General features: G+C 36.7%; 1 protein-coding gene across 5 annotated transcripts in view; it reads left to right on the top strand.

Annotated features, from left to right (window-relative positions):
* Nucleotides 1-13,698, top strand: part of MON2 (MON2 homolog, regulator of endosome-to-Golgi trafficking) — an 87,768-nt gene that overhangs the window by 36,018 nt on the left and 38,052 nt on the right. For all 5 annotated transcript variants that reach the window (XM_051628329.1, XM_051628302.1, XM_051628294.1 and 2 more), the window contains 12 exons: nt 48-201; nt 2,279-2,514; nt 3,658-3,739; nt 4,424-4,605; nt 5,821-5,933; nt 6,791-6,895; nt 7,130-7,210; nt 7,298-7,371; nt 7,450-7,540; nt 8,467-8,568; nt 10,772-10,882; nt 11,665-11,840. In XM_051628329.1, coding sequence (XP_051484289.1) covers nt 48-201; nt 2,279-2,514; nt 3,658-3,739; nt 4,424-4,605; nt 5,821-5,933; nt 6,791-6,895; nt 7,130-7,210; nt 7,298-7,371; nt 7,450-7,540; nt 8,467-8,568; nt 10,772-10,882; nt 11,665-11,840 — 1,507 coding nt within the window. The remainder of the gene's footprint in view (nt 1-47; nt 202-2,278; nt 2,515-3,657; nt 3,740-4,423; nt 4,606-5,820; nt 5,934-6,790; nt 6,896-7,129; nt 7,211-7,297; nt 7,372-7,449; nt 7,541-8,466; nt 8,569-10,771; nt 10,883-11,664; nt 11,841-13,698) is intronic.

Here is a 13,698-nt window from a genome sequence, read left to right as displayed (position 1 = left end):
CATTACAATTAGACCGGTTAATTTTATCACTTTGTTTATCTGAACAGGAAGCAATGCATCAGGGAATACTGGCTCAGCACAAACTAATCCGGGAGTACTCGGAATGGGAGGAGGTGCAAGTGTATTACCTGCCTTTGAGTACAGAGGGACTTGGATACCTATCCTGAATGTAACAGTACAAGGCAGTGCTAAAGCTACATAGTAAGTACCTCTTTCTTTTTGAAAGTGTATATAACGATTTTATTTGCAACTTGATGGTTTAAGGATTTTTTGAATTAGTGAATATGGAGGTCTTAATTGGTGTTGAGGTATATTATGGATTTTTTTTTTTGGTGGCACCGTGAGGTGTTCTGATTTTTCGCTATTTTGTCTGAATGCTCTGGATTCTGATCCAATTATCCCCTACGGCTTTAGCATCTGTTGGATTTTTTTTCCTACCATATTGTTGCTGTATTAACCCTTTACTTTTAGGCCTTGTTATAGTATATAACAAATTTAGAATATCTTTTGCAACAGTTGTGTAATGGCAAATATTAGAGACATTAGGATATTGCAGTATATAACCTGTAGACAAAGGTTTTGAATGCTTTTTAGAGTGACCAATTATTTTGTCATGACTTTGTATAGCAGAGATTTTATTCCAAGTTTAGACTGTGAATATTATGTTACTTTTGAAGTACTGAAAGTTTTTTCCTGTCAGTCATGACCATTGAGGGTCAATCTCTTCCAAATTGGAAGTCATTTGTGCAGCCCATGAAATTTTGGCAAAAGAAAGCAGAAAATAGCCTGGATCCCAGTACTTTTTTAAGGTAGAAACTCCTTTATGTTCCTTTGAAACGCAGGGCAAATTCATCCTTAGATTTCAGTAGTTCAATGTGTATGCATTGACTTTTGTTCCAGCAGTGACCATGAATGTTTTTTTTTAGGTTACCTGACTGTTTTCAGGAAAAAAAGTGGATGAAATTTTTGCATTCTTTTTATTTCTGTGTAAGTTTACGGAATTGTCACTAGCGTGTCTTGACAACAATTTTCTCTTACAGTGTGCTTGTAAGGAGATGGCTAACTGTAACTGTAGGGTCACTTCCTGGCATTGATTCTCTCCTCCTGCCATTAAATGTTCATACAATGGCCACATCTTATACTTTTACACAGTGATGTAATTAGAGATAGGAATTGTGAACAGAACTAGCAGAGGTCTTTTTGACAGTGTGGGCCTGTCTCTTCACAGACCGCTATGCCTTGTCTTCCTCTTTACGTGTACACACTTACTTGTAAATAGAGGGTGAAGTGTTAACCGTATGATTTACTTATACTGCCTATGCTCAGAGATATCTAAGGCAGCCATCTTCAGGAAATCAGAGGGAATAACTGAAGTGTTACATGTTTGGGAGAATGAAAATTCTTTGTGCAGTAAAGGGTGGTGATGGCACTACAGTTTAAAAGTGTCTTTGGTATATTGCAACTGGAATGCCTAGCCTTCTTAAGAATGGTTTTTAGAGCAAATGATTAAATAGTGGTTGTTGGGGTAGCAGGTAGTTTTTGTAACAGGCTGTCTCTCCTTGTGTAAATGCTGCTCCCATAGCAGCTACAATCTGTTTCCTGTTGGATTTGTAACTCTGTGGTTCTTTGTGCTTTTAAGGTAAAATACAAAGAAAAGTGGCAATGAGGCTCCATTCCAGCATAGTGATGTTTTAAGGTTGTGGTTTTCAGCAGTGAATCATCTAGACATTTCCTCTTTGTATAAATAACTTCCATTGTTTACCTATGCATGTAGATTATGAATATTTTGTCATATATCATCTTGCTGTGACCGGCTTTTCCAGTCATATGGACTCAGAGATAACAGTGATGGAATGTCTGAGTTCTTCTCAATTTGTTATGTTCATACTCATGACTTTCTGACCTATTTCCTCTGTTGTTCCTGTGTACGTGAGTTCTTCTGAATAATAGGTTCTGTTGCGGTGTCTTTAAGGACAATAATAATAGAACAATTCATTCAGTGGTGCTTACTTACATGTTAATTTTAAAAAAATATTTATTTGCCAATATAAATACTGTACTCAGGGTTTGTACTCTTTCATTTACTGTTTTATTTAGTGGCCCATTTACTCTTTTACTTAATTACTTAATCAAATAGGTTATTTTCTTGAGTTGATACACATCTTGAAGGATGGCATTTGGGGCCAGTTTGTACTTAACGTTCATATGGAATCTTGTTTTCTGTTTTGATCACAGTGGTGCTGTTACACACTTACTTGTCATGCTTTCCATTTTTTAGTTTGGAAATGCTGGACAAAGTAGAGCCACCCACAATTCCTGAAGGCTATGCCATGTCGGTGGCATTTCACTGTTTACTGGATCTTGTCCGTGGTATCACTACCATGATTGAAGGAGAGTTGGGAGAGGCAGAAACAGTCGGTCAAACCACAACAGAGACAGCTTCGTTACCAGCACAGTCATCTTCAGAGCAGCAAGACTTGCAGTCTGTATCTGACCAATCAGAGAAAGAACTGGGTATGTAAAATACAGCAGTTTTACATAAAGCAGATTGAAATAGTTCATGTTTTGTTGCTTAGATTTATTGTTTGTAAACCATATATAATTTTTTTGTTGGTTTTTCTTGGTTTTTTTATTTAAATGAAACAGCAGTAGTCTTTTAAAAAATTACTTAATTTAGTGCTTCTGTCCTACAGCACCTTAGCCATAGACTCCTTGCGGTGTATTAATACTGTTTTACGTGCATGTACGTGGAGTAACGAGGGAGAAATGACGGGCATTCTGCTCTCCAGAACTACTGTTCTGCCTTCCTGTGTCCTTAATTCTGTTTGACACTGAGATCCAAGGTCACATGAGACAACCTGACTGAGAGAAACGTGGCAGTTACAACACATTAAAGAACAAAAATGTATTTCTAGCAACAAGACAAAAAAGATTCTTTAATGGAGAGATTTTAAAGAAGACAAAAGTAGTTAGGGAAGAACTTCTTTAAATGCAAAAGTAATAGGAACTGAGGCTCGTGTTTGTGCAACATATGGGGAGCCTATATACGTCCGTACAGAAGGACTTGGCTCTCGGGAGGGATTTTGGGTGGCGTGTCAGCAGCGGGGGCTGCGGCGCCGGGAGCCACCGAAGCCCCGGCGGGGCGGGACCCGCGGGAGCGCGGAGCTCTCCAGGGTCCTGCAGCCACCGCCCGTCCTGCCCCGGGCCTGGGCGTGGGGCCGGCAGGTGGGAGGTCGGGCAGACCTATAGTTTTTCCCCGTTAAAGAAGTGGGAAACAGAAACAAAAAAACGAACCAGAAAGGAGAATTATTAATACCAGCGGAGAGTGTTTTTCCTTCACTGCAAAATTTCAGTGGGTTACTTGTCCCACGTTTATGCAGTTCTGAATATTTATTTTTATAAAAAGTTATTAAAAGTAGTTATATATACCTTACTGAGGCTTCTTTGGTGTAATTTAGACTAAGCAATGCCTTGGTGACATATTTTACTTAAGCAATGCTGCTTTAAATGCAGCAGTTTGAATAGTACTAGTGTGAGTGTTAGTGTATACACATACATATTAAAAGATGCAGTAGGAGGCATTTTGTTTGTCATACAATTTAAAGTTATTAAATAAAAGACTGTGTTTCTGCTATAAACAAGTGTATGTATTTCAAGTTAGCAGAGCTGTCTGGGAAGAAATGGTGAATGCTTGTTGGTGTGGTCTTCTGGCTGCTTTATCCCTCCTGCTTGATGCAAGGTATTTGGTCTTTCATGTCTCTAGATTTTTCAAATATGAGATTCCCAGCTATATTTTGAACTGACTTTTGGTACCAGTCAAGTTGACAGTTGTACAAGAGAACACTGCTGTTCATGGCAGCTGAGTAGACAGGCTTGTGGGTTAGTGATGGCTACAGAGAAAATGGCAGAGAAGTCTCCAGAAGTCTAGCATCAGCTTTCAATATATTTCAACAGAAAACAATTAAATACATTTTCAAAGGCTTCCATTTAAACTGTTTAGATTATTTTCATTCTTTTTTACTTTGAGTGTTTCAACACATTGAAATGATTCTACCCATGCCCTGATTACTGTTGATAAGTGACATTTAATAATGTCTCAGTAATTGTTAGTGTTATGCAGTCTTTGAAGTGGAAATGATGTTTTCTAGATAATAACTTTGGTAACTTAAAAGTCTCTTTCAAAGAAACAATTGTTATCAAACACAATTTTCTGAAATTGGTGTTAAATACCTCCTCATAATCTCCTTTGATAAGTCCTTCAGAACTAAAGACCAGTTTTATGGGAAATGGTTCCGAAGAATTCTATGGATTGGCTATGCTTGCTCTTCAATATTTCTAGCGTTGACAGGTTTAAAGTATGCCTTGTGGCTTTCGGTTTCGGTTAGGTTGATTAATTCTTAATAAATGATGTGTACTCTTTCAGCACTGATGAAGCTGCCACTGAAAATATTCTAAAAGCAGAACTAACCATGGCTGCACTTTGTGGAAAACTGGGTCTTGTAACATCAAGAGATGCCTTTATCACTGCCATTTGCAAAGGATCCTTGCCTCCTCACTATGCTCTTACTGTATTAAACAGCACAACTGCAGCTTTGTCCAGCAAATGTGAGTAAATAGGTTTTCCTGCATTGTATTTCTGTGTATTGTCCTCTAAACCCAAATTTTCCCAGGATACGATTGCAAAGATATGCAACTGTAGTGTTTGGCTATACTAGATTGTTAGTATCCTCAGACATGATCTAGACTGCCTGCTTTCCAGAACTGGTTAGTCTTGCAGCATCTGCTGGGTGTAATTCTAGTCAACCTAAAACTTCCTGAATGCTTAGCGTATGTTAGAAGTAAATATTCTAAGGAGATCTGTCTATCATCCTGAAGATCTGTTAGAATATGTAATTAAGGCATTCAAAGGCTGAAAAGGCCTCTCGGTAACTCAGCTATTTAACAGTTGGCTAGAACATCTGCATTCATGGTGTACTACAGTTTTATCTGCAGTTGTCTGTTGATGGTAGTACTTACTGCATAAATGGAAGATCTTAAGTTCTAGGCTTACAAGAAGTTGGATTAATGCCTCCCGTATCCTGAGAGAATGTTTTAATTGGTGGGATATGCCAGTTGCAGATGTACTCTGCTTCTAATTTTGAAAATTAATTACTGTATTCTGAAAAATGCAACTACCTGGAGAATATGCAGATGGATTTAACATTAAACCTCTTAATACAAAACAAAAATACCTTAATTTGGGAATAAGGAGCAACACCTTTACCCTGTAAGTTAAGTATGTTATTAGATCGTAAGTCCGTGAAGCAGTGCATGTGACTGAGCTACACAAACCTCTGAAAATGAAGCAATGAACTTCAGTTGTTTTATATAGGTTGCTCTTCTTTAAAACAGGTGAGTTATAAAGTGGGTGTCCTGAAGGCCTTTATTGGAAAAAAAAAAACATGGCATAGCATTTATGACACCTTCATTTTCTGAGTTCTCTGATAGAGTGGTAGCACAGTATTTACACACAGTTACCACGGAGAACTGAGTTGAGACATAGCGGGATGCATGTATCTTCACACAGGTATTTCGGTCTCAACATAAAATGTATTGGTCTATTGCAAGCAATCTCATAGTTAGCAGAGGGAGTAATTACTGGCTCCCTTAACTCCGTAAGGCAATGACATAATAATCTAAATATAACTAAAGGTGTCAAAGTGACCTTAAAACTAATACTGTGAAAAAATTCTCTGGAGTCCTCTGGCAGAAGGTGTTTTTTGCTACAAGTAAGTACTGGATTTTAAATCTAAATTTTTTTCCTCTTCAATTTCCTTCTAGCGTATTCCATTCAGGGACAGAATGTTCAAATGATCAGTCCCTCGAGTGAGTCTCATCAGCAGGTTGTGGCAGTAGGGCAACCCTTAGCTCTTCAGCCACAGGGAACAGTAATGGTAAGTACAACTTGTAAGTCATCTCATCCTGCTTAACTGCTTCTTTCTGCATCTCAGTGGGTCTCAAAAATAGGCAACAGATAAACAGTGTGCTTACAAATAATGGTTATCTCAAATGTTATCCATTCCATTTTAAAATTCGAGGTCTCGGCTCTGTTATCTGCCTGTTTGTGAAGGCTCACTTAATATGTGGGGTTTTTTAAGATAAGTCCCTGAATGGTCTGAAGTTGTGGCAAGGGAGGTTTAGATTGGACAGTAAGAAGAATTTCTTTACTGAAGTGGTGGTCAGGCACTGGAACAGCCTGCCCAGGGGGATGGTTGAATCACCATCCTTGGAGGTATTCAAGAAGTGTGTAGATGTGGAACTTCAGGGCATGCTCTAGTGACCAAGATTATAGGGTGTGGTTTTTTTGTGGGTGTTATTTGGTTTGTGTGTGTTTGGAATTTTGTTGGGAGGAGGTTGGGTGGCGTGTTGCGTGGTGGGGTTTTTTGCTTGGTTAGTTTTTGGGGTGTTTTTTTTGTTTGCTTGTTTCTTTCAGAGGCTCTTTCTGACCATGACTATTCTGTGATTCTGATTTTTTTTTTGAGAAGATGCACTTAAACTTGAACTTGTCTTTCATAATAATGTGAAACTGGGAGGAGAGGGCAGTGAAAATCATATTCAACCCCAGCAAGATAAGACAGTAAGACTGAGGGAAGGAGAGATACTGAAGTACTTATCTAAAAAAGATACATTGCACCCATAATATAATATTTAAGCTATTTAGTAAAAAGTGTGCAGCTTTTCTAGAAACACTATCACTGCAGAATAAGAAACATTTTGTGGTTTTTTGGTTGTTGTGTTTTGGTTTTTTTAGCTGACTTCAAAAAATATCCAGTGTATGAGGACGTTACTCAACTTAGCTCACTGCCATGGAGCTGTTCTTGGTACATCGTGGCAACTTGTCCTGGCTACTCTTCAGGTATAATATGAAATATTTATGCCTTGCTTTTTTGCCATAATTTGGTTTTGAGATTTTATGTGAGCAATAGATGAAGCTTTGATTCCACTCATGGTGTAATTTGAATTGCCTTGATTAAGTTCTTTAGCATTTCCCTTGAATTCTGTTTGGCTGGAAGGGTGATGGCTAGCTCGGTGTTCATTTCCTCTCTGCCAGAAACACTTTTCTGCTGAAAATGATCCTTTTGTGTTTCAGCATCTTGTATGGATTCTAGGACTGAAGCCTGGTGTTGGAGGTGCATTAAAACCTGGAAGAGCTGTAGAAGGACCCAGCACAGTAAGCATGATTCTTCCTCTCCCAGTTAATGATTATGCAGTATTTTCTGTTGCAATCTACAGGACATATTTCTGTCTCTTTTTCAAGGTTCTGACTACAGCAGTTATGACTGATCTGCCAGTTATATCCAGCATACTCTCAAGGCTTTTTGAAAGCTCACAGTAAGAAACCTCACCTTATAATTAAAATAATGTGTGTATGTCAAACTCAGCAGTGTTTTGATAGCTGTTATTTTCCAGGTACCTTGACGATGTGTCTTTACATCATTTAATAAATGCCCTTTGCTCCTTGTCTCTGGAAGCAATGGATATGGCCTATGGAAACAATAAGGTATAAAAAGAGTTATTTATTTTCTTCTTAGATGTTTTTGTGAAACAGGCAGAAGACTTGTACATTTATCCTTTAACTTTTTCTAATGTTTAGACAGTAATACATTTAATAGTTTAGAGTAAAGAATAAATTATTAACCAGAGAAGGTCTTGTTTATGATGGTTCATACGATTACTAAATTCTCTGAATATTCTCATTGTGTTTCTGCTATGTTTTTTGTTAACTAAGGAATGTCATGTGTTTCCATTAATCAGATTGTGGTTGGATAAAACTTCTAAAGTACTTTCTTGTCATTTCAGAGGTTAGGGATTCTGAATAGCACAATATGATCTGTGAGGTGTTTGGTTTTGTTTCAAATTTAATTTATAATATACTTCAGAAAAAGTCACAAATATCACAAATATTTGCATATGCATTTGCTGGATGGGAACTGTATTGTATTTCTGTGGGGCCTTTATGAAGCGGTTGGATAATAAAGCATAAGGGATTTCTTAAATGAAAAATACTCCAGAATTTTTGTTCATATATAACTTTAACTTCACAGGTTGTGATGGGAAAAAGGCTGTTTTGCTAGTAAAATATGTTAGAAGCTGATTGGAGAGAGTTCTGTGTAAAAATGAGAATTTTGAAAGGAATATCAGTTGTTTGGTTATTGTCAAACTTGGAGAAAACTATAAAAAATAAGAAAGAAGTATTCTTCACAGTAGGCTGTTGCTACCCCCTTGTGGCTTGTCATGAAGTACTGCAGATGCTGTGGAAACTTCCAGCCGTGCTACCTAAGATGTTCTGTCAGCGATCACAGCCTATGAAACACAGTAGCTCAAGGAGATTCGTTGCACCTTAATTTATACATTATAATGTAGTAAAAGACTCTGACATTGTCTAACTTACCTCTAAGTCGTGTGTTCAAATTCTGTTTCTTTAAGGAACCATCGCTTTTTGCTGTTGCTAAATTACTGGAAACAGGACTAGTTAACATGCACAGGATTGAGATTCTTTGGAGACCTCTGACCGGTCATCTTCTGGAGGTAAATAATTGCTTTTATCAGTTGTATTAGAATTTAGTTTGTATTAATGAAGATCTTGTGGAAATGCATTTTTGAACTGTAATTTTAAAAAATAAGTATCTAAATTCTTTGGCTTATGCATTTTGGTTTTGTAACTTGAATACATCACAATTTGAATTTTAAACTGAATTTATATATTTAAATTCCAGTATTTTAATATCTCTAATTGACTTTGTATTTATGGTGATGTCAATCTTTATAAGTTTTAAACATGGCAATGTTTAAAATTATCAACTTATATACTTCCTGTATGTGTTATAATTAAGGTAAGAAAAACAAATCTGGCTTTGGATTCACATAGTATAAATATTTAGGAAGATTATAAGATATATTTCTGTGTCCTTGTCAGGTAGATTGAAGCCATTAGATTTACTAACAAAAGGTTTGTTTTAAAAATGTTTAAGCTAACATTTTGAATGGTGTCTTTAAGTGAATACTAAACAAATACAAAAAATAGGTGTCATAATCCTATTTCAATTTCTTAAGTATTTTAACTTCAAGATGAAAAATATGCTCCATCAAGGAAAAATAAAATCTTAAATTTTGAATTTGAAACTAAAACCAGGTGAGAGAATGTAATTGTCAAGTTTTAATCCTCTACACAGGTATGTAGAAGACTGAAATGCAAGAACAGGGTTCAATTTAAAGTGGGTAGAGGAGAAAGCTTTTCTTCCTCATTTTCCAGAAAATATCAGACTCTTCCTTAGAAGCAGTGCATTATTTCAAACAGTATTAAAGATTTGCCATCTCTAGCCTTATTTATGGAGGTCATCTCCGCATAATCTTTAATCTAGGAGAAGAAATTTGGATATTTGGGAGTTTAAAGACTTAAAGCATGGGCATCTCTTTCTGTCTTTTGGTTGGTTGGGTTTTTTTCCCCTCTAAGATGGTACGGTTCGTTGTCCACATCTTGAGATTGTGTTTTCATCTAGTAATCAGTCTGTTTCAGTCTGCTATCCATTGTGGGTATTAGCCACTGTTTTTGTGAGAAATACACTCTTTCAATTTCTTTTAAAGCACTGCCTTATTTCCTTTTAAAATTTAAGTCATCGAGGTACAATAAGGAGGGATAAAACACCAGCTGCAAATTTGATTATACACAGCCTGAGGGAAGAATTCATTCCCTCTCTCTGGAACTGATTATCTGGTTAGATTCAGAGCATCATGAAGTAGTTAAAATGCTCTCTTTTTATATAAGTTAACAAAAAATTACATAATTCAGTAGAGTAGCTATTTTCTGTCTGCATTTTTTAACATTAAGCTAGCTCTTCTGCATGGTCTCCTTTTCCATTTGGCTAGGGGTTGGTAGGGGACCAGCCAAAACCATAAACCTTCCTTCTGATCCTGCCTCTAGTTTCTGACACTAGCTGAGCTAGGGCTGGAAGTGCAGGTGGAACTAATAATGTAGAGGTCAATGAACCTGTAGACTTACTTGTTTGAGGTTAATGTTATCAGATATGGGAGTACATCGTACTAGGTATCTATGCAAAGGATTTGCACAATGTTTTTAATTACTCTGTTCTAAAAAAAAGCAATTAGCAAAACTATAGGTTTAGATATTCAGGAGACAAAAAGAAGTTAAGACATACATTTGAAACTTAAGCTTGATATTGTGTTTATCAAATTTTTGGAATAATGGAATATAAAGCTCATTTTACATTCACTATGTAGTTACTCTTTGCATTTGAGAATATAGAAGAGCACACACTTTCTGTGTTGGCTGCTGTCATGCTTCCTTGCCTGGTTATGTTAAGCAGTGCATGGAAAATGAAACTTCTAATTTTATACTAAACCTGAGAGTTTCAGGCATTTGTTGCCTGTTTGGTGCTTTTTAATTAATCATTTTCTGAATTAGCAGTTAGTATATTCATTTTGGAAAATGTATTGGCTTGAAGTGCTGTGGTTTTCATTACGTTTCCTTCTGTGTCTTTCACTGCTTCCTATTGCTTCCTTATTCAGAAGGTATGTCTGTCCAAAATATAAGATTTTTTTAAACATTAAACTTAATTTTATCATCTTGATATTTATTGTATTGTTGTTAAAAATTGTTATAATACTGTACATAAATTCTAATGTAATTAAAATACCCATTTCTGTTTATTATATATATCCCAATCTTGGTTAAATAAAAGTGACTTTAAGCAACGTGTTTCTTTGTGTTCAGGTCTGTCAGCATCCAAACTCCAGAATGAGAGAATGGGGAGCAGAAGCTTTAACTTCTCTCATTAAAGCAGGACTGACATTCAGCCATGATCCTCCATTATCTCAAAATCAGGTAAAATAAATCTTCCTTTTATAGAACTTTAAATGAACATGAAATAAAAATCTTCCCTAGAGGAAGTTTTCTACTGTTCATTTTGATATGAGGCTTTCATAAAGCAACTTCACTATTGAGTTTGTAAAGCCTACAGCTGTAACATTCAGATGTAACTATTGTGAATCTCCTCATGCATTCTAATAAACTACCCTAATTCCTTTTTTAAAATGCATAACAAAGAGTGGTGATGCTTTTGCATATTATGTCCGTTTGTTGGAATAAATTACGGGTCACCCTCATGACTGCAAAACATTCCCTGAATGTTTAGAATTAAGTATGTGATGTGGTAACAGGTAAAAAATAAATTGCTAAACCTTCTAAATCATACCTGTTCAATCCATTATTAATAAAACATTCTAATATTTTTACCAAAGTTCAATAGATAGTTTTTCCAAGTTCTCTTTAGTAGGAAGCTGAGTCTAGCACTGCTGGGTGAATATAAAGTTGCATGATGGTTTTTATGCATCTGTGATGGTGTGCTGTAGCTACTTCCTGAGGTACCTGGAGAACAGGTGAGCGGAAAAAGAGGAAAAACTGTAGACTTCCTGCTGAGATCCTTTGTAAACAGATTTTTTTGAAAGGCCAGTCTTGATACTGAATTTGAGCATTTAATGAATGAGTTACTGAATTAATTTAATGGATCTTCAATAGGTACTGTACGTTTCACTTACTGGACATAAAAATCGTTCGGGATCATTTAAATTTTAGCATCCTTAACATTCTTTTCTGTTTACTTTTAGAGACTGCATTTGCTTTTATTGAATCCACTAAAGGAACTGTCGAACATTAGTCATCCTGATATCAGGATCAAGCAGTTGGAGTGTGTGCTACAGATTTTGCAAAGCCAGGGTGACAGCTTAGGACCTGGTTGGCCATTGGTGCTTGGAGTCATGGGGGCAATCCGAAGTGATCAGGGGTAAGTAGTGGAAATAAAATTTTTAAATCACGTAAGATAAGAACAGTAGAAAGAATTCTGCTTTTATAACCACTTTGTTAATAACCATAATTTTTATTGTCACTTTTAATTTATGAACAATTTCCCTCAGTAAAAACACAGTTGTTGGGTTTTTTTTCCTGTATCACATTTTACTTACTGAATTAATCTTTCAGAAGACCAGAGAATTGTTCCACTCTACCTTCTCCTGTGGTCAGCATGCAGTATACACTGAAGAGATTCTTGTGCCAGATCATTTGGTCTTAACCACGTACTGGACACATCTCTGGTGCTTGCAGATAATTCTGTATGACTTAGTTGTTACTCACAGTTCCTCCATTGTTTCTTTTTCTTCTTAAATCATTGGATAGTCTCTAATGTGTCATCTTCTAAATACTCTCTTTTTTGTTGAAACCTTCCTCCCTAAATGGCTGCTGGTGGCACAAGGATGGAAGATGATGTACTTGCTGTGAGTGAATCACTTGACTAACACAGCTGGCTCTATGGCCAGCAGTTACTGGACTGCTCCTCTTCCCCACAAGGGGAAGTGAGAGGTGAAGTTGCAAGGAGGTTTTGTTTTTTTTTAAGTGGGCAGTGAAGTTAACATCTGGCCCTGGAACTGTAGGCACCAAGATCTATACCCATACACTTAGATCATATTCTTCCTTCTTTGTAAGTCTTGACTAGCACTAGGGTAGCTCAGCAAAAATAACTCTGACATCAAAAGAATTTACCTTGGAGTATCTCTCCTTTTGCCCTGTCTTCTGTCTTCTAGCCATATGAAGACCTCCTAAAGCTCCTTCATATGCTTGAAGGATTTTGCTCTTATACCAGTATTGCTTGCCCCGGCAGTGATACTCACCAAATTTCCAAGGATATTGGCATTCTTGGTTGTGAGCATCCTCTTTTTGGTAACCAGGCTTCCTTTGGTAATTGCTGTTTCCACACTTGGTGCAATGTGTTCTGTGGTTCCTTTTGATTTTCACTGTAGTTGTTGATGGATGAGTATCAAAACAAATTCCTTCTCAAGACAGTCTTCACATCCTTTTACATCTCAAACCCCTACCTCACTGTCAGATATCTCAAGACATTACTAAGATCTTTTGTGATATCTTAGTCTCCTCCTACTAAACACAGAGAGCACTGTTTGCCCACATCATACCAGCTACAGTAGGAAAAAAAATGAAGCAAGTCTCCTTTTCCTAGGGAAGCAACTGAATTTCTTGCCTCATTAAAGCTGTGAGCACAGGGTCTGTGCACTATTTTCATACTTTAAATATAAACTCAGTGACTATTAGACTTTCTTCACAAGTGCCTTCTCCCTGGTCAGTGAACATCCTGGATTCCAGGACAAAAGTCCATTTGCCTTCCAGGAAAACTTATTGCCAGGCTGCTTTTAAGTACAAAAGGTACTATTTTGAGAGCCAGTGATGCCGCGGTCACTTCTCAATTGTACGATATCAGCCTGCCAAGCAAAATGAAATCTTTCTTCAGATAATTTTTCAATGGCCTGTCTCTGTTTATTTTAAAGATACATTAAGCCCTATACAATCTTAAATTTTCAAGCTAAGTTTAAGTTTCTTGCATTTATATTTACCTTTTTCATGGCCACCTGCAACATTAAGGACAGTTTTATATTTTGAAGAGCTGTATTGCTGTTGCCACTTGCATGAAGGAGTTTGAAACCTTTCTCCAAAGACATAGTGGTCTGGGACATTAATTGGGAAATGGACTGTTTTGAATTTGTTCTAGCAGCCTCACATTTGAAGATTAGGAAGAGGTTGCTTTCCTATTAACTCAGCTCTTCAAAAGGAGTAGTGAATTTGTACTTTCATTTCCT

This window comes from Apus apus, chromosome 1 (genome assembly GCF_020740795.1).
Source record: "Apus apus isolate bApuApu2 chromosome 1, bApuApu2.pri.cur, whole genome shotgun sequence".
NCBI lineage: Eukaryota > Metazoa > Chordata > Aves > Apodiformes > Apodidae > Apus > Apus apus.
The sequence above is the reverse complement of the archived record's forward strand: the minus strand, read 5'-3'. Positions and strand labels throughout refer to the sequence as shown.